Raw genomic sequence first — 21,946 nt, 5'->3', positions numbered from 1 at the left:
TGCATGATTTTTGTTTAAGGTGAGGAGACCGGTGCGCGGACAGCAACCTCAAAGTCCTTGACAGATCAGGGTCAGGATCCAGTGGCAGGAGTCCACCACAACTGAGGTCTCATTTCTGTTGCATGCTCCACCTGTTTCACTGTTGAGGTCTTGGTTGGATTGGTTGGATTGCTCTTTGTCAGGGACCGCAACCTTACCGCCATGGGTGACCCTACTAGAAGCATAGCTCCAGACATCGTTGCTCTTGATATCTCAGGAACAAGCGAGCTTCTCCACCATGACAAGGTGGCAATCCACAGAGACCAGCAAGCCCCTAATGGGCAAAAGGAACATTTCAAAGATAATATCAAGGCCAGTCTGAAGACCTTTTACACCACATTGAGCATCTGGGAGAACCTTGCAAGGCGCTCCCAAAGAAATCCGTGCAAGGAGCTGCACGTCATGAAATTGAACTCTGCCGTGCCGCAGAGACAAAGCACCAGTTTGACTGTTCACTATCCTCCTACCAGTAAACTCGAGAAATCACAGGAGTCTTAAGTTTCATTTTCTGTGGGTCGGTCACCTACAAATTCAATCAAAGTGCCAAGTCATCGGTGTGTCTTTGAGTTGGTTGTGCAGGATTTCCTTTTTTGCTCATTTTGTAAGTCTTCTTTAGTTTTCAGTCACAAGGGATGCTTCAGTTTACTGGACACCATGTTATGTGTGTACTTCAAAGTACAAGACAGCAAGGTTTAACAGATTGATTCGGGTTGATCTCAAGGGAGGATCTTTGAAGTCTGAACACAGTGTTGTGTATCAGTCAAAATGTTGAGCCGTCAGGAGGCAGCATTTGGGAATAGCCAGTAGGTAAATGGAGCAGCAGAAGTACATGAGTGTTGCTTTGCAGGCTGCATTCCAAACCCTGAGAAAGTTCTTGCTTTTTCTTCAGCTGTGACTTTGTGTTGAACTCAAAGTCAGTTTATGTGAAGCAGCTTGAGAAAGAGAATTGGTTATGATGAAATATCTTGTGTGTGCCCAGATATGATCATTTATTTTTAATTCACTGTGAAGTATGTCAGTCCTTCTTCCTTGTTTACTGTCTCATTACAATATTCCGCCTTATATAGAAGAAGGGCCTTATCCTTGTGTATTTTTTGATTTTGTTAAAGAAAATATAAGAAAATATGACTCTCAAGATAATAAAAAAATAGTGCAGCTGTGAATTGTTAAGGGGTAAAATGAGGTTACAAACATTCTGTTGAATAAACAGGATCATGTTGCATCCAGATGCACATTGTTTTATGATCCTACACAAGTGACCATTTTCAACATTGTATTCTATCATTAAAGTGACAGAAGTTCACATATATAAATACCATCATGTGTCTAAAGGCATAAGCGAGTTTCTGAAGCTTCTTCATCCTCTAAACTAAAGATTAAACCCCTGAATATGAATAAGGCCCAATGTGACTTAGATTGATGTGTTAAAAACTTTACCAGGCAGCTGTACTACATGTGTTTTGGCAGAAGTGGTGACTAGACAGTGTTGCCCAAACTTTTCTGATTTGTCTGCTTGTGTCTTAATATGGATGTCAGCAGGGAACAGCAACTATAAGTGTGTTTCCCATCTTAGATTGTTTAATTTAAGCATTCTTAGAGGTCTGAAGAGGTGAAAGTATCCAGTACAAGTAAAATAGCAAAAACTAGAGAAAAGTCATTAAAAAAAAATGTAACTCATTTTGTGTAATGTAATCTTATTCTTTCTCATTACTTTATTAATTGTGTGATTAAACACTAGTGATTTATTTAGAACTTCATGGAGCGATCAAAGCATTATCTCAAAGGGCAAAAAATCTGACTGATTGGTAAAATCACAAAGGATGAAAAAAAAAACACATTGCAGCATTGTTATCAAATAGAAAGCATACACACTCTAAAAATTGTCCTAAGATTTAAATGTTAAAAAATCTACTAATTTCCTCATTCATTCAGTCATTTTACCTGCTGCACTCCTATATCATATTTGTCAGAATCCTGCCTAGTGGTACTACTGCTGAGCAAGGCATTAAGGTGTATTTATTCTGGTGACATTTAATATTGTTCGCTCTGTCAGTTAAAACAAACAAGATTTGCTGCCCAATAGGATGTTCCACTTCCTGTTGGGAAATACATTCTGCAATCCAAATATTCTTTACAAAGTAATCTTCAGCCGGTTTCATAGCAGAGATGTTGCTGCATGGCGTTTGTTGGCCATGTTTGATTCTATCTCACTGAACATTGACAAAACTACCTCCGTTGCTCGCCTGGCACTGGACTCTGTAACCAAACGCACAAACACAAAGCCTGATCTGTCTTTTTCTCCTCAGTGAAGAGTAACTGCATCATTCCCCAATTCTGAGCCGCCTCATTTATTTGAGAGAGAGAGAGAGAGAGAGAGCGCGAGAGAGAGAGAATCAAGTTTAAACAGGGAACGTTGTGTGAAATAGAAAATGACAGTGACACACCGTAATGAGATGAGGAAACAGGCTGAGAGAGAGAGAGTAGAGAGAGTGTGTGAGATGAGAGGAAGAGGGTAAAGATGCATCATTTGGCAGCTTCTAATCCCATTGAATTAGAGTAAAGGAAATGGCAGAAAAGTAAACTACATTTTTATTTTTTTTTTAACAACCACTGCCAAAGACAGCTGCTTGATTCAAAATCTTCCCCCAACCAAATTAATAATTCAGTAGCTTTTTAGTCTATAAAGCCAGTTTTGACACAGATTGCCCACTCACTACTGCAGCTAGTGGAGTTGACAGGCTGACCTGCCACAGCAATAATAAATTGGTATATTTTTGGCATTTAGGCTAAGGCATTTTTCAAGTTATGCAGATGTATAAAATGAAATAAGAGTGGGGAAGAAGGAGATGGAGCTCTTTTTACAGCCACTTCTTCCCCAATCACTGGATAATGAAAATAATCATTAGTTGTAGGCTTGCAGCTCAATTTGAAACCCTAAAAAAAGGGGCAGCATTTGGGAATAGCCAGTAGGTAAATGGAGCAGCAGAAGTACATGAGTGTTGCTTTGCACGCTGCATTCCAAACCCTGAGAAAGTTCTTGCTTTTTCTTCAGCTGTGACTTTGTGTTGAACTCAAAGTCATTTTAGATAATGTGAAGCAGCTTGAGAAAGAGAAATGGATATGATGAAATATCTGTGTGCTAAGATAGGTCCATTCATTTTTAATTCACTGTGAAGTAAATCAGTCCTTCTTCCTTGTTTACTGTCTCACTACAATATTCTTCTTTTTGAAGAAGAACGGCCTTATCCTTATTAATTCTTTATTTTGTTGTGATGGTAGAAATTATGACTCCCAAGATAATAAAAAAAAATAGTGCAGCTGTGAATTGTTAAAGCAACACCAAAGCACTTTTCCTCTTCGGTCCTCCTACAGGTTGGAAGCGGAATTGTCCATGTCTGTCTCATTTGAACTACAGATCCGCTACCCGATCTGGCAAACTTGCATAGCGCGGTTATAGCCGATAGAGGGGCGCAAAGCGAATGCAGAAGTGCCGTTCACCCTGTTACGAGTTGATGAACAACTGAAACGATTTTGGAAACATTATTTTAAGGTACAAAATAGTCTTTGGTGTTGCTTTAAGGGGTAAGGTGAGATTACATCCATCCATCCATCCATCCATCTTCGTCCGCTTATCCGGTGTTGGGTTGCGGGGGGAGCAGTTCCAGGAGGGGACCCCAAACTTCCCTTTCCCGAGCAACATTAACCAGCTCCGACTGGGGGATCCCGAGGCGTTCCCAAGCCAGGTTGGAGATATAATCCCTCCACCTAGTCCTGGGTCTTCCCCGAGGCCTCCTCCCAGCTGGACGTGCCTGGAACACCTCCCTAGGGAGGCGCCCAGGGGGCATCCTTACCAGATGCCCCAACCACCTCAACTGGCTCCTTTCGACGCAAAGGAGCAGCGGCTCTACTCCGAGCTCCTCACGGATGACTGAGCTTCTCACCCTATCTCTAAGGGAGACGCCAGCCACCCTCCTGAGGAAACCCATTTCGGCCGCTTGTACCCTGGATCTCGTTCTTTCGGTCATGACCCAGCCTTCATGACCATAGGTGAGGGTAGGAACGAAAACTGACCGGTAGATCGAGAGCTTTGCCTTCTGGCTTAGCTCTCTTTTCGTCACAACGGTGCGATAGATTGAATGTAATACCGCACCTGCTGCGCCGACAACACAGTCTCACTCCCTACTCGTCAAATGTATGACGCATGGTCAAGGACCCTGGCGTCAAGTTTCAACGAAATAGGGGTACCTTTGGCGTTATTTTTCGACGAGGGGGTCCGTCAGATAGACATTCATGTTATTCCCTCACCGTCGGATATCGACGAAAGAAAAAAACACGCCCCCCGCCCCTTAACTCGAAATCTGTGACAGTTATTGGTATTTTTAGCCCAATAACCGCTGTTTTAATCAACATTATTCACGAGATAGTATCATGGTTTATATGTATTTCTTTTTATGTTATTATTTCGGTATATTTCGCCAGGGAAACTGGATTGCTTTTTGTTGATTTATATTTTTAAACTATAATGCTACATCTATCAACATTTATTTAGATGTTATCATGGTATTCATTTCTTTACTTTAATAATATTATTTCGGTCTTATTACCGGTGAAATATTACAGTATATGCTGTAATACAGAACATTACGATATGATCCGAGCAGGAAGCATTCAAAGCCGATAGGCCTATCCCCCAATGCAATGCGGCCATTCATTTCAAAGAATCGGGCAGCGATCAGCTGGTCTTTAACGCCAGGATCGCTTCAATATACATATATACAGTCAGTGATTGTGTCACCAGCAACAACACGTTGCTCAGTTTTGTTCCAGTAAGTTATGAACCATAATAACGTTTAAACGAAACCGCGGAAAACTCCGAAGTGACGTGAGTACGTCCGCTCGGGCGGATACGAAGATAAAAATATATAGGCCTAACATTCGTAATATTAATGTTTTTTTCTAATGTTGTATTTGAGGAGTTAAACAATAAAGATAGTTATAATATTAAAATACAGTTTCATGTATTTGTCTACGTTTAAACGAATCCGCGGAAGTGACGTGGTCTGTGAAAGAATGTTCCATGTTGTACGTGAGAATTTACACAATAAAATACTAATAATGAAAAAATTGTGTTTTATATTTAGCACTTTGATTTGCCTTATATATACTATATAAAAAACCTACAGTTGAGTGTTTAGAAATACAGCCTAATGGCTTGTTTGACTAATTTGCATTTGTTTTGAATTGTACTGTTGTGAAAAACAATAAACTATATACAAAGAGAAGCATTTTTTATTTTATTTTCCATACATAGTTATTTAAAAACGCAATTCTCTAATTTTGCAGTTGATGAATATTAATAGCAAAGACTAAAGGGGTAAAACATGAGTATATTTATGTGTGGGACTTAGTTATTTAAAATCACACTGCATTATAGTTGTTTTAAATAAATTACTTTTTTGAAATATCAATTTATGGTAGGCCTAACATATTCATTATTATATTCAGAAGATGATCCTCATATCAATCACCGTGGTTACAGCTTGTAGCCATCCTAACATTTGTAGCCTTTACTGAGACTACCTGTTCAAAATTAAGAAGGGACTAGTTTTAAGAAGCATTTTCAGGAAATTAAAAGGATAAGCAGATTGTTACCAAGGTTTTTGTTCACTGAGTAAGATGTATATAGCTTTGTTTGGGTATGTATACATATACAACATTTGTATATATATGGCATTTTTGGCACACTTCTACCTCAGCACTACTGCACAAAGACAAAACTCACACATCTCATTCAACCATTTCACAAGTTGAGAAAAGGGTCATGACATGGGTCAGAGCAGTGGTTCCCAACCTTTTTTCCTTGGTGCCCCCCCCACTCATGTCTAAGAAAAGCTGACCCCCCCCCTCCCTTTGAAACTGAAGTTGAGGTAACTCTCGAGATAGAGCTGGGTCAGAGGATATCAGAGGTCATAAATGATGAACCAATCATCGGCTCTGCTCCTATAGGCCCAATGGTGTTCATATGGACAACATGCACCTTTGGCTGGAAGGCCCGTGTTGAAAGTGTGTGTTATCATTTAGAGCAGACACCCACGGTGAATCAGATGGTTTATGTTATACAAGGCTGCATTACAGAGAATTTTATTATGACTCTCATGAAGGTTGTGTAGAGGAATAGAAACCAGTCTCTCCAGGCAAGCACACAGAATATGGTCTGCTCTATCTTTATTCTCCATGCCAAGTATGAGCTCTTATCCTCTGGCAGAAGATATGGGTAAACTTAACATTTCTAAACTATAAAAACGTTGATGATGATATAGGCCTAATTCGGACCTACCTCAATTAAAACTTTAAATAATGTTGCTTGAGATTGAGGGTGTGAATAGCTTCATGATAGAAGCATGGTTGTGTTGCTCTTGTCACTGTTTGTGAAAGATGAGCAATAGATTGTTGCTGTGTGATGTGCTTCAGTCTAGACTATATCACTTAGTTCATGTTCTTTTTTATTTTAAGTATGTCAGCTGTATGATAAAACAATATGTCAAGTGTTATTTGTGAAGCATTTGAACTCAAGGCAAATATCCCTCTGGGGACAATAAAGTATCTCCTGCTAAGTGGTCTCCATGATGTGTAAAAATTAAAACGTTGTTGTAGGACTATAGAAAACACATCGTTGGAAAGGTCTCAACCTGGAGAGGAACATATGTCAGTCTGAAGAGGATACATTACTCCTGCTTTGAAATATTGACCTCTGAACCTTGAACCCAGTACATGTATGAAGGCCTGTCATTTAGCAACAGAAGGTTCTACACACATAAAACCAGCTGTTATAGAAAGCTCTGGACCTCAGCTGTCATGTAGATATGGTCACCAAATTACCTACTGTAAGCACTGTCAAATATGGTAATAAGCTATTTTCACCTATTTAACGATTCGATTTTTAAAATCTGATGACACCAGTGTGTTCTCCATCCCAAAAACCCCAGGGTGTATCCAAAATTATACACTGCCAACTTCTACTTATGAGAAATATACCAATATACTTTAAAACTACAACCCCCATAAGAAACGCCACAGAATCTGTTACAAAGCTTGAGCACTTGTAGTTCTTCCGGGGTGGGTGGGGGACCTCGTTCGCTCCTCTTTCTGCTGTCTGCCGTGAAATGGCTTGATTCCATTTCAGATTGAGGCCGCCCGCCGCCGACCGACCGACACAATAATATATGAGACAAATACATGAAACTGTATTTTATTATTATAACTATCTTTATTGTTTAACTCCTCAAATACAACGTTAGAAAAAAACATCAATATTACGAATATTATATATTTTTATCTTCGTATCCGCTGAGCGGGACGTACTACGTCACTTCCGGAGTTTTCCGCGGATTCGTTTAAACGTTATTATGGTTCATAACTTACTGGAACAAAACTGAGCAACGTGTTGTTGCTGGTGACACAATCACTGACTGTATATATGTATATTGAAGCGATCCTGGCGTTAAAGACCAGCTGATCGCTGCCCAATTCTTTGAAATGAATGGCCGCATTGCATTGGGGGATAGGCCTGTCGGCTTTGAATGCGTCCTGCTTGGATCATATCGTAATGTTCTGTATTACAGCATATATACTGTAATTTTTCACCGGTAATAAGACCGAAATAATATTATTAAAGTAAAGAAATGAATACCATGAGAACATCTAAATAAATGTTGATAGATGTAGCATTATAGTTTAAAAAATATAAATCAACAAAAAAGCAATCCAGCTTCCCTGGCCAAAATATACCGAAATAATAACATAAAAAGAAATACATATAAACCATGATTATATCTCGTGAATAATGTTGATTAAAACAGCGGTTATTGGGCTAAAAATACCAATAACTGTCACAGATTTTGAGTAAAGGGGCGGGGGGCGTGTTTTTTTCTTTCGTCGATATCCGACGGTGAGGGAATAACATGAATGTCTATCTGACGGACCCCCTCGTCGAAAAATAACGCCAAGGGTACCCCTATTTCGTTGAAACTTGACGCCAGGGTCCTTGACCATGCGTCATACATTTGACGAGTAGGGAGAGAGACTGTGTTGGCGCCGATTCTCCGACCAATCTCCCGCTCCATTGTCCCCTCGCTCGCAAACAAAACCCCAAGGTACTTGAACTCCTTCACTTGGGGTAAGGACTCATTCCCTACCTGGAGAAGGCATTCCATCGGTTTCCTGCTGAGAACCATGGCCTCCGATTTAGAGGTGCTGATCCTCATCCCAACCGCTTCACACTCGGTTGCAAACCGATCCAGTGAGTGCTGAAGGTCACAGGCCGATGATGCCATCAGGACCACATCATCTGCAAAGAGCAGCGATGAGATCCCCAGCCCACCGAACTGCAACCCCTCCCCACCCCGACTACGCCTCGATATCCTGTCCATAAATATTACAAACAGGATTGGTGACAAAGTGCAGCCCTGGCGGAGGCCAACCCTCACCTGAAACGAGTCCGACTTACTGCCTAGAACCCGGACACAGCTCTCACTTTGGTCGTACAGAGATTGGATGGCCCTGAGTAGAGACCCCCTCACCCCATACTCCCGCAGCACCTCCCACAGTATCTCCCGGGGACCCGGTCATACCTTCTCCAAATCCACAAAACACATGTAGACCCGGTTGGGCATACTCCCAGGCTCCCTCCAGGATCCTTGCGAGAGTGAAGAGCTGGTCCGTTGTTCCACGACCAGGACGGAATCCGCATTGTTCCTCCTCAACCCGAGGTTCGACTATCGGCCGAACCCTCCTTTCCAGCACCTTGGAGTAGACTTTACCAGGGAGGCTGAGAAGTGTGATACCCCTGTAATTGGCACACACCCTCTGGTCCCCTTTTTAAAAAGGGGAACCACCACCCCAGTCTGCCACTCCTTTGGCACCGTCCCAGACTTCCACGCAATGTTGAAGAGGCGTGTCAACCAGGACAGCCCCTCCACACCCAGAGCCTTGAGCATTTCTGGATGGATCTCATCAATCCCCGGGGCTTTGCCACTGTGGAGTTGTTTGACTACATCAGTGACTTCCGCCTGGGAAATCGACGACAATCCCCCGTCATCCTCCAGCTCTGCCTCTAACATAGAGGGCGTATTAGTCGGATTCAGGAGTTCCTCAAAGTGCTCCTTCCACCGCCCTATTACCTCCTCAGTTGAGGTCAACAGTGTCCCATCCTTACTGTACACAGCTTGGATGGTTCCCCGCTTCCCCCTCGTGAGGTGGCGAACAGTTTTCCAGAAGCACTTTGGTGCCGACCGAAAGTCCTTCTCCATGTCTTCTCCAAACTTCTCCCACACCCGCTGCTTTGCCTCTTTCACGGCAGAGGCTGCAGCCCTTCGGGCCCTTCGGTACCCTGCAACTGCCTCCGGAGTCCTCCGGGATAACATATCCCGGCAAGACTCCTTCTTCAGTCGGACGGCTTCCCTGACCACCGGTGTCCACCACGGTGTTCGTGGGTTACCGCCCCTTGAGGCACCTAATACCCTAAGACCACAGCTCCTCGCCGCAGCTTCAGCAATGGAAACTTTGAACATTGGTGCTCTGGTACCAGGTACACTTATGAGCATCCCTATGTTCGAACATGGTGTTCGTTATAGACAATCCATGACTAGCATAGAAGTCCAACAACAAACAACCACTCTGGTTTAGATCAGGGAGGCCGTTCCTCCCAATCACGCCTCTCCAGGTGTCTCCATCATTGCCCACGTGTGCGTATACATACATGCTGTGGCAAAACATAATGCATGTGACATCCAGATAGGATATTTTAATCAGATCCAACACCAGTGACCATGTTCAACATTGTATTTTATCACAAAATGTTAAGTCAAAGAAGTTCACATAACCCTAACCCTATCGGGGGGCCAAAGCGCGTGCTGATTTGTATATTATAGCTGACGTCACACAGTTAAATAAGAAGTCTGATACAGTTAGTCAGTTAGTTATTGGATTGTAGTTGAACCTTTCTTGGTGCGCATAAATGAGAAGAAAAAACACACACACACACACACACACAAAATGAAGAAGAAATAAACAGAATACAAACCATCTCTCAGCTCTTCATTTCATACTCTAGAATACTTGGCCTTAAGTGGTGTTCTGGCCAACACACCTGAGTGAACCTAGTGATAAACCCAGAACTAGCGTCTAGAATAAGCATCTACCTATTATCTTCACTACATTTAACCTTTTCTCAGATCTCTGCAGGGTAAATCCAGACAGCTAGCTAGACTATCTGTCCAATCTGAGTTTTCAGTTGCCCGTATTAAACAACTTTTGAACGTACACATGTTTGAACAAAACCAGTTTCTTCCCGAGGCTATTTCGCAGAGGCGGCGTTGCTCCATACGGCGCTTGGCTCCGCCCAAATGCCGACTACAGACCCAGGTGTTTTTGGTCGGGTTGAAGTCATCCCTCCGGTTTTTCTGCATCCACTCAACCCGTACCGCAGCATCAACAGGGAATACATGAAAGCTAACTTCTTTGTTGTAACGTGATGAAACGGTACATAACGGCACACAACAACGAAGTGCTGAGGCTGTCACCCTCTGAAAGGCAAGTCGCCTCTCTTGAATCCTAAAAAACACTCATATATTATTAATTGTGAAAAATTATCTCTCTGGTAATGGAAGTTGGTCGCTGTTGTCTCTCACTCTCACTGTCTCCCGCTCTCGCTGTCAGATCACCGGAAGTTTTCACCGGAAGTACTGGCCCACACACTCAACTTCGAACGTCAGCGGTTGCCATATTGTGCACGGAGTGAATTGTGATTGGTTTAAAGAAATGCCAATAAACCAGAGCACGTTTTTCTCCCATCCTGGAATGCTGTGTGGACGAGCCAGACCTTCCTCCGCAGCGCTGTGGAGGAAGGTCTGGCAATGCAAGACTAAAGGCCAAGCAACTAAATGAGTAATAGAGAAAATAATCAACAATTAAAAGATTAGATTAAACAATAATTAAATAATTATTTGCAGCCTAATTCATTTCATAGATCTGCAAAACTAAGTTCAGCAGTGGAGGAGAAAGTGAAACATTTTCACATAGTCCACGCCACATGTCCCATCTCTCCATCAGGTTCAGGGCACAACACCTCAAAAACATTTCTATACCTGAAATCACACGTTTGGTCTCAGTCACACATCTGGCTTTTATCGGATGGCTTTGACTCAAATACACAATGTCAGTATCTCTCAAATAGCAGTGTGCATTAAGTGACACTGACGTTTTTCACAACAGCAAAAAGCAGCTGTCCATTTTATTAAAAGGTGATCTAGAACTATTTCCAACCAACTATCAGAGTGCTGGGAGAAGATCACAATTAAAAATTGGGCTGTGCAAAAGACATCTGCATACGTCCAGTCTGTGTTGAACCAACACCAGCTTCACCTTTGCCAAGTTTTACTGTAGTAAAACAGTATTTTATGCGATTATATATTTAGCACAGTAACCAAGTCTTCACGGAAACTTACGGAGCAGGTAAATCCACTCCTTCTGAAGAAACTAAATCAAATACCTGTGTCACGTACCCACACACAGCCACATCCTAAAAACCAACTACCATGCTACTTACTATAAATGCTGGTGGAACAGCAAGTCAAACAGGTTACACAGTTCTCCTAGTTACATCAAGCATGTGCTTCCACTGCACTTAAGTGATAGTCGGTATCCACGACGTTCCACTTCCGGGATTGTTCAGGTGCTGCCGGAAATTCCGGTCTTTCATTTCGGCCGGATATCCGGTACCTTCCGCTTTCTTTGTGTTGGCATTTTAAACTCCGGTGGATTTTGGCTAGCTGCTCCTCAGGTCTCTGCAGGCTAAATCCAGACAGCTAGCTAGACTATCTGTCCAATCTGAGTTTTCTGTCGCACGACTAAAAACAACTTTTGAACGTACACATGTTCCGCTGAAACAAGTTCCTTCCCGAGGGTATTTTGCAGAGGCGCCGTTTCTTGTGTGCGTGGTTCTACAATAAACAAACGAAAAGAAAGTATCAGCATACAAGTACAAACGACAGTGCTGACAGGATGTGATTAGCAAGGCTAATAAATGATATTAGTATAACTTTAACTGAAATAGCTATCTTATGTCTTATATAAAATAACTGAATAATGAGCTCCTTATTAGATTATACAACCTTCTTGCTGCTGTGGTCTCAGTAACAGCAACTCAAAACATAGTTCTCTATTACTCAAACATTGTAAACACTCCAATAACAATTATAGTATTATGTAAGTACACACCTCATGCAGACATATTCCCTCCTGCACTGATGCTGATTAACATGTGGTGCAAACCATATTTTAGTTGTATAACATTTGTAATCCCTCTGGCATGTATCTGTGTCGATCTAAAACTGCAATCCATGTCTGGAATCTCTTTGCTCTAAAATGTCCTGCAGCTTTCTTCCAGGTGCTCACTCTCACCCCTGACAGCAGCTTGTCAATCAAAGTGAAAAGTAAAAAAAAACAGTAGAACCGATGGCTTTAGAATTAGTAGTTTTTATCCAGCTGTCTGGTCAAACCTGCATACCACTGAGTGCTGTGTTAACTTGGATGGAGTGCAGTAGCTCAAACCTAACACACACAGGAGGAAACAAAAATGCAGCCCCCATCTGTATTGTTCAGAAAAGGAAATGAACATCTGGGAGTGGAAGCTGTTTAACTCCGGGGGTACAGGGGAAGGATGGCGATCCCAGCTGAAAAACATTTTTCTCAATATTACAACACATTCATTCCCCCTGAATTTCCTGCTTACTCGCTGGATTTTTTTAATTTTTTTTTTTATTTTCCATTACCTTCAGGGATTTGTATCAGCCACTGCCGTAATGTATGTACAAGTGAACACACTTTACAACTGTTGGCCATGAAACATCTTTGGTTCTTCGTTATGATCACTTCCCATCTGTGTGAAGAACAGGACAGGGAGTGGGCGGCCGCTTTTAATTTTCTAACACATACACACCATCTGAGATCATACATTTATTGTTATTTTAAGAACTCATACAGAACTAGACTTTATCACTGACACGCTCACTCACTTCCTGACAACAAAAAGCTGTTGTAACATCTGGTTAGAATTTGCTGTCCCTGGATGCTTCTGCACATTGCTCACAGTTTTTAACTCGATTTTAAAATGTTCCCGAAGGAATGAAATTCAATCAAGCTGAATGCAACTTGAAGAGAAGCACAACTGTTGAAAAGCAGTGATTCTGCGGCGGTTTCACTTTTAATTTGAAGATGACATTCCTGTGAAATTGTGTACCTGGTTCACAAAGGTTTATTGACTTAGACGGCCACATCCTCTTTAATAACCTCCCTTCACTCCTTCCCGCGAGAAGGAAGTCAATACGTGATGTGTGAACACGCTGATGTAAGAGCTGTAGTATTGACCAGGAACGTGGCCACACACACACACACACACACACACACACACACACACACACACACACACACACACACACACACACACACACACACACACACACCATACTCTCTGCCTTGCCAACAGAAGTGCTTTAGACTACTTTGAAACAGCTTGGTTGTGCATTAAGCCATCGTAATTACGTAATTACCTATCTGCATCATTCACACATAAACGTGCCACAAAATGTTTAATGTGTCTCCATGGGTTTTCAGGTAAAAACACTTCTAATGTGTTTGCAATAAGCATTAAAATCTGTAAAAAAAATCCAGGAAATATAGACATATTACTAGGGGTGTAAGAAAAAATGTATACACTTCACACTACTATCACATATTTCATTTTGCAATACTGTATAGATTTTTCAAAAACGCAATATAGATTCTTTTTTTTTTTATTACATATTTTTTTTATTTTTTATTTTACGTAAAAAAATATTCATATAAGACAGCGGTTCACGTTTATGTTGTGTTTAAACCCCCCACCGCTAGATGGCTATGCTGAGACGCACCACTAGTGTCCTTGCCTAACAGTGCCTAGCAGTGTCTGACTTTTTAATAGATTCTAACAACGTAGCTATGGCTGAACTTTGGCCAACATTAGCATATCACAATTTGCTCACAATCCCAAACTGGCAGTTTGCACATCATGTCTTTTTTTAAAATATATTGCAATATATTGAATCCTGACCCATGTATCGTGATACGTATTGTATCGCCAGATTCTTGCCAATACACAGCCCTACAAATTACCACCAACACTGTTGATTCACAGGAAGTGCAGTTCACAGTAATAAACACTTTAACAAGAGTAGAAATTATAAGAGGAGTAAAGTTGTTTTTAAAAGCACTTTATAGGTACACCTGCTGTTTCCCTGACCCCATCTCCCCCTCTCCTCCAGATCCAGCCCTACGATAAGATCGCTGGCCGAGGCCTGCCGGACAATGTGGCTGACTGCCTGAACAAACTGGTGGTGGTGAAGCTGAACGGAGGCCTGGGCACCAGCATGGGATGTAAGGGCCCCAAGAGCCTGATCAGTGTCCGCAACGAGAACACCTTCCTGGACCTCACAGTGCAGCAGATAGAGGTACAGAAACCTGTCAATACCCAAGTTTAAGGCCTCGGAGAATGTAGCCGATGTTTTTTATTTGCGTCCTCCTCACATCATGTCATCATGACCTAAGACATATTATCACTTATTGAATGTGATAATAAGTCACTGTTTGCCAACGTGTTTACCATATGATAAGTGATAATATGTCACTGTTGTGTTCACAGCATGTCGCGCTGACAAACCACAGCTTTTTTTTAAAACTTTTTTACGTTTTTACAATTCACATCCTTACCGTGACCCAGATTTGGCAGCAGGATGCAGTTAGGTGTTGCCTAACTCAGAGGTGGCCGGCTGCCACAACGGTACACACGGGGCACGTTCAATCCCAAAATGCTGAGTACAGTTTTGCTACAGTTTCCTGGCTGAACATGTTTTCTCGGAATGGTGTGAAACGGTGTGCAACATGCTTTGAGTTATGTTTTCTCTCGTTTGGTGGGTGTATCTCTCGTTTATTGGCTGTGTCTAATGTGACTAATGTGTAATCAGGCCGCCGTTGTAAATAGGAATCTGTTCTTAATGGCTTGCTTGTAAAAATAAAGGTGAAAAAAACGGTGATACCCAAACAGCAGAGACATGTCTGTAAACGTGGTAATAAAAAGGCAGAGCGCTTGCGCACACGACAGGGTGTTCAACGCACCCCAGTTTCAGTTTTAAAGGTCCCATGACATGGTGCTCTTTGGATGCTTTTATATAGACCTTAGTGGTCCCCTAATACTGTATCTGAAGTCTCTTTCCCGAAATTCAGCCTTGGTGCAGAATTACAGCCACTAGAGCCAGTCCCACAATGAGCTGTCCTTAGTATGTGCCATTTCTGTGTCTGTAGTTATTGAGGAGGAGAGAGTGGGGGGGGGGCCTTGATCAACTTTGCTCGTTTGAAAGCCATGATGTCTCTCTCTCTCTCTCTCTCATGGGTGGGCCAAATTCTCTGGGCGGGCAAAACAGAGAAAGGGGAGGTAACCTTGCTCCTTATGACCTCATAAGGAGCAAGGAGCAAGATTCCAGATCGGCCCATCTGAGCTTTCATTTTCTGGCTGGGGGAACGCATATTAATGTTAAAAAACATCATAAAGTGAAATTTTCATGCCATGGGACCTTTAAAAAAAGAACGTGTTGCTACGTCTTGTTGGGGCTGAACGTGGCTGTGATGTCAGAATGGGTGGGGCAGGGAAACAGGAAGTGATGTGTTGTCTGATGTAATACCATGGATTTATTATAAGAACAATATAATACTCCCAGAGGAACTTAGACTTTTGCGTATTAACCCAAGCTAGAAGAGTACAGAACAATGTGTTTGTCAGGGGATTTAGGGGAGAAAATAACACCACCTCTCCTTTTCATGAACAGAAAATTACAATTACAAGCAAATAGGTCTTGTCCTCTGCCTTTCTCTCCATTATGCTGCTGTGTGTGTGAATCATCCTCCAGGCACAAGCTTCTATTACTTGATGTATCTGGGGTGCAGGGAGAGAAATGTGTTTTTCTGGAAAAAGAGCTGAAGTGTCTTTGAAAGGAGTTCAGTGTGATACCTGGGGAGTGGGGAGGGGGGGGTAGTGAAAGAGGATCTGTTGGCGTGCAGGCCGGTAGGTCTGTGGGATTGGCAGGGAAATGAAGAAGGCTGTGTGCTGGAGGAAAGGAGGGTGTGTGAACATTTGTGTACGTGTGGAAGGGGGTTGTGGTTATTTGTGCCTGATCATAAATCAAGACGTAACATAAAAAAGAAAGTATTGCATACATCTGCAATCCAAGTAATTCCTTGATTCTTTTATGTTTGTTCAAACTTATATAATGTCCCACAAATACATAAATAAACAGTAATCGCAGCATCACATATTTTAGCATTGGAGAGCTAAATTAAAGTTTCAGCCTCAGTACAAAGAAATCTGTCATGAATCTGTCAGAGACGATGATGCCAGAGCTTTGGTGTGTACAGTATTGTGTAATGGAGTTTATATGTGTGGCCCTGTGGTATTTGTGTGTTTCCCTCATGGGACGCCTCTCTCCTCTCAGCACACTGCTCTCTGTGTCCGAGTCACTGCTCTCCATTTTCTGCTCAGGTCTGATCAGATTACCTCCTGACTGAATTGGGCTATTTAGAAAGAGAGAAAATGGATCCCATACACACACCAACCTCTAACCAGGTCTCCTGTGTGACAACGCCCCTCATGCATATTTATTTTGGACAATTTTAGTGCAGAGACCTGTACACTCACAGTAAAGAGGTGACATGGAAGAGTGGACTTACTGGAATGGTGCCACCTGGCTGCTGAAGATTTACTGCTTTCACCTGAGCGACTGTTTAGTTACTACATCTGTTAAATTACGCAAGTTGAGTCACGCAAGTTTAAAAGAGTGCAGCTCAACGTTACAGAAGCAGTCCAACTGACAACCACTTTTATTCTGGGAAACAGGGCCATAGCTTCCACTCAGGACACCGAGGGATAGTTTTTCAGGTAACGTTGATATTGTAAGGACCTGAGGGGTTTTTGCAAGTCAAAATAATACACGTTGGGTATTTTAAAGGCTTTTTTTTTTAGAGCTGAAACGATTAGCTGATAGGTGGAAAATGAATCCGTAGCAATTGTGGTAATTGATTTACTGTTGTCATTTCTTAAGCAAAAAAATCACTGGTTGTTCTTCAAAAATGTGAATATTTGCTGTTTTTTTAGTCTGCTATAGTAATAAATAAATAAATATTTTGGTTTTGGACTGTTGGGCAGAGAAAACAAAACATTTGAACAATTGGGCTTTTGGGAGAATGTGTTTTTCACTATTTGCTGGCAATTTTATAGACTAAAAGAAAAGTTTATGAATTGAGCAATACTTACAATACAGATTAATCAATAACAGCAATAATCGTTAGCTGCTGTCATACTAGTGCAGTGCCCGTTTGGAACGGGCCGATTGCTTGGCCTGTGGTATTGCTGCTTGTAGAACCTCCCCCCCAAACACGGACACACATATATACGGATACGTCTTGTATAGCCTGCCTATAAGTGGGATCACGCTCTGTCTGCACTTGTTTTGTGGTTTTGCCTTGCATGTGTGGGATTCTGATACGTCCTTAAATTCAGGAATTGTCGTTTGTTTATTCAAAGACTGTTTATGTGTAACTTTGCACATTTTTGTGGGTCTGAGGTGTATGCCACATTTTAGCTGCCAAAGCTCTGCTGCTCTCTGTCTGGTCCTCAGGGTGAGAAGGGGAGTGGCAAAGGCCAATGTGTGCTTCTTTTTTTATATACAGTACAGGCCAAAAGTTTGGACACACCTTCTCATTCAATGTGTTTCTTTATTTTCATGACTATTTACATTGTAGATTCTCACTGAAGGCATCACAACTATGAATGAACACATATGGAATTATGTACTTAACAAAAAAGTGTGAAATAACTGAAAACATGTCTTATATTTTAGATTCTTCAAAGTAGCCCCCCTTTGCTTTTTTTGATAACTCTGCAAACCCTTGGTGTTCTCTCAATGAGCTTCATGAGGTAGTCACCTGAAATGGTTTTCACTTCACAGGTGTGCTTTTTCAGGGTTAATTAGTGGAATTGTTTCCCTTATTAATAAAAAAGCAAAGGGTGGCTACTTTGAGGAATCTAAAATATAAGACATGTTTTCAGTTATTTCACACTTTTTTAAGTACATAATTCCATATGTGTTCATTCATAGTTTTGATGCATTCAGTGAGAATCTACAATGTAAATAGTCATGAAAATAAAAAAGAAACGCATTGAATGAGAAGGTGTGTCCAAACTTTTGGCCTGTGTATATATACGTATGTGTATATGTGTGTGTGTGTGTGTGTGTATATATATATATATATATATATATATATATATATATATATATATATATATATATATATATATATATATATATATATATTGCATTTCTAATCCATACAACGTCAAAATTGGCTTGCATTTACTCGTGCCCGTAGCAAGACACCTGTCAAGTTTGAAATCCATCGGATCCATCGGAGATATGCACTTAACACACACAGAAATCCCATTGCAGTGTGAAAAACACTTTGAAACAACATTTAGACCCTTTGTGTAGGGAGATAACACTTACAGAAAACGTAATCAAACAGTTACAGTAACTGCAGAAATAAAATGTAAAAAATAAATGACAAAAATCCAAATAATTTGACCATTTTGCGGGCCACACTCCCCCTATCACCACATATTGCCTTTCTATATTGCTACTACCACTATTACATACAAACAAAAAGATAATGCTCTCATTTCTTACATTTTTCTACAAACAATCGTTTAATAGTTGAAAAGGTTCAATAATAACACAACTTCTACCCATAGGGGCTTTAAGATTGCTCGGGGATCCAGTGGATGTTGTTTTCTGTCACAGGCTGGAAATTAAACTATTTAGCAACTTCCTCACGTCAGCCACTCCCCACTGATTCACATCCCATTTCTCATCATTCTCCTCTACTGACTTTAATTTTCTCTTATCTTGGTAAAATCAATGCTTCTCTCTCCTCAGGTATTATTTTCCTCCTTTTGTATTCATTGTAATCACACAATCAAGTAACAGAAACATTGTTTCTTGGGTTGTTCTTCTTAGTATTTATTACGTGTAATACGCTGCAGGAATTCAGATGTATTTAATTATTGCTGTAGTGTCAGATAGTGTCCCTCTTTTTACTGTCAACAACAACAACATGTTTTAAGTTCTAGACTTTCAACTTTAATCCTTTTTTGGTTATCATTTATATTGTATTGATTTTGCAATATTAACAAATAAAAAAAATCTCTAATAACATTGAATACATGAAAAGAACGAAAAAAGAAGAAAAAGCATACTTACACATACAGTACATGCACCTACTCTACATATAGATACAAACATACAACATATGCACACACACGTTCTGTACTGTACACATGCACATACATACCTGCAGACACAAATTTGGTCTGTATTGCTTTCCATAGCCTCCTGTCTTCCAAGGTTACGTATTCATTCTAATATAATTTATCTTCATTATTAATCTATACTAAGTCCTATTGGTCCTATGTTGCATTTCGTTAAAGTAACACATCAAAGCAAATAATGCACCATCTCACCTGGTCACATGATAATCTAAAACTTATATAAATGAAATGACCATTATAAACTCTAAAGTTCACTTGAACTTATAAATACTGTATGTACCAGTGTGTATATATAGTCTAGGACTGAAATCAAAATTGTACCTTGAAAAATCACAAATGCTGCTGCTCAGTCGGTCTCAACAAAAATAAACAATGCAAAAGGTTGCTGCCATTTACTACATTGTGTTTGTTGTTTTTTTTATTGCCCCACAGCACCTGAACAAGACTTACAACACAGACGTGCCGCTGGTTCTCATGAACTCCTTCAACACTGACGAAGACACCAAGAAGATCCTGCAGAAGTACACACACCACCGTGTCAAGATACACACCTTCAACCAGAGCAAGTGAGAGAACACTCGTAGAACCATGTCAAGCAAATGCCATGCTGAGTAACAGTTTAAGGGTCTGGCGAGTCCACACAGCATTTCGGGACGGGATAAAAACGTGCTCTGGTTTATTGGCATTTCTTTAAACCAATCGCAATCGTCTTGGGCGGTGCTAAGCACTGGACAATGGGGTCTCTGCAAAATAGCCTCGGGAAGGCACTTGTTTTGGTGGAACATGTGTACGTTCAAAGGTTGTTTTAGTCGTGCAACAGTAAACTCAGATTGGACAGATAGTCTAGCTAGCTGTCTGGATTTACCCTGCAGAGATCTGAGGAGCAGTTAAAGGCCGGCGCAAAATGAACATAGGGGTTAATAACACATGGGTACCGAGTCAACTGTTTTCTTGGATATGTTTTCATGCTAATCGAATGCGACCAGTTTTATCGCAAACCACTAATTAGCTTATAACGCTAGTCGTTGGGGGAAGGGTAAAGTAAAAAGAAATCACTATTTATATACCACCAACGAGGCTCAAAATAGCACCACACTTCCACGGTAGCATAATGAGGGTCCCTACATGTAAACTGAAGCATTGAAACTTTGTAAGTGTACAGACAGTTTATTAAAAAGATAGTTTATAAAGACAATACCGTTCACGTATACGGTCGGGCGCTATCTTGGGAAAACAGTCGTGGAACGTCGTGGATATAGACTAGCTCAGAGCAAACACCCCTGACAAGCACTATGCTGATACACCGTCACATCCACCAACACCAGGGGCCCTATTTTAACGATCGAAGCACACGGCGTGAAGCGCCTGGTGCAGTTGGGTTTTGGGCATAACATGCAATAAACCAATCCGAGTGTCATCTCCCATTCCCTTTAAAAGCCAGGCGCGTTTGTACCTTGGAACGTTGCTATTATGATGGCAGATTTGCTAAGCAGGAAGGACAGATTTTCGGAAAAAGAAACTGATCTGCTCGCGCGTGAAGTGAAAGCACGCGAGCAGATCATATATGGCACGAGCACTCTGCCACCAAAACAGCATTTTGCTAATGCACTGTTAAAATAACAATGAAATGCTGCGTTATTAACTTTAGACCAGGTTTTTCTTGGTCAATGGCGTGATCACTTTCCGCTGCTTCAAGAAAGCAATACGCCAAGAATGCACCTGAACACACCTCCCTGTAAGCCCAGCACACCCATGGGTGCACAGGTGGACGGGAAATTGACACTTGCGTCGGGCTTTGCTCCGCGTTGCACTGGGTGCAAGATAGGGCCCAATGTGTGTAGGCTGAGTTTTTTTCTCTGTCACGCCAGATATTAAACTGGACAGAAGACTTGGAACTAAAATCTTAAGATTCGAGAAAAAAGAAAAATCTGTATCAGTATTGGCGGATTTAGACACTCCAGATATTCACTACCAGTTGGCAGTATTAAACCCAAACGTGCTGAATGAACTCTAACAATGAACTGGTCTATATTCGGAATCTGAGTAGCCAGTGGACAGTCCTCTGCTGTGTGCTGCTGATCTGTTAAGAGCAGGAAATGAGACAGGAAATGTCATGTAATGTTTGGAGAAAGCCATTAATGTGTAATGCCTTGGTGTCTCCAATTTGTCAGTCAAGTGGAACTTGCTTTTTCCTGTTTCCCTTGAATTATTTAAAGCACTTGTATGTTCTGTGTGCCAGAAGGAGTGTAGTACAAAGCAGTGGTGTGGGGGGAGGTAGTGTCGCTCTTGGATTTAATGTCAGTGCAGCGAGAGTGGTCGAATAGTTGAAATGTCAATCAGTAGGAGAACAAAGAGAAGTCTGTGGTGGAGTTCGTGACAGTAATTTATAAAAGGCCAATTAAATTCACAGCTCATCACACTATCTGGTGTTCCAGTTGATGA

General features: G+C 41.3%; 1 protein-coding gene across 2 annotated transcripts in view; it reads left to right on the top strand.

Moving 5' to 3' along the window:
• ugp2b (UDP-glucose pyrophosphorylase 2b) overlaps window positions 1-21,946 on the top strand; it is a 43,981-nt gene that overhangs the window by 8,109 nt on the left and 13,926 nt on the right. For both annotated transcript variants that reach the window (XM_028603612.1, XM_028603614.1), the window contains exons 4-5: window positions 14,397-14,582; window positions 19,937-20,070. In XM_028603612.1, the coding sequence (XP_028459413.1) occupies window positions 14,397-14,582; window positions 19,937-20,070 (320 nt within the window). The remainder of the gene's footprint in view (window positions 1-14,396; window positions 14,583-19,936; window positions 20,071-21,946) is intronic.

This window comes from Perca flavescens, chromosome 17, assembly GCF_004354835.1.
Source record: "Perca flavescens isolate YP-PL-M2 chromosome 17, PFLA_1.0, whole genome shotgun sequence".
Classification (NCBI taxonomy): domain Eukaryota; kingdom Metazoa; phylum Chordata; class Actinopteri; order Perciformes; family Percidae; genus Perca; species Perca flavescens.
This window is presented reverse-complemented; position numbering and strand designations above follow the sequence as displayed.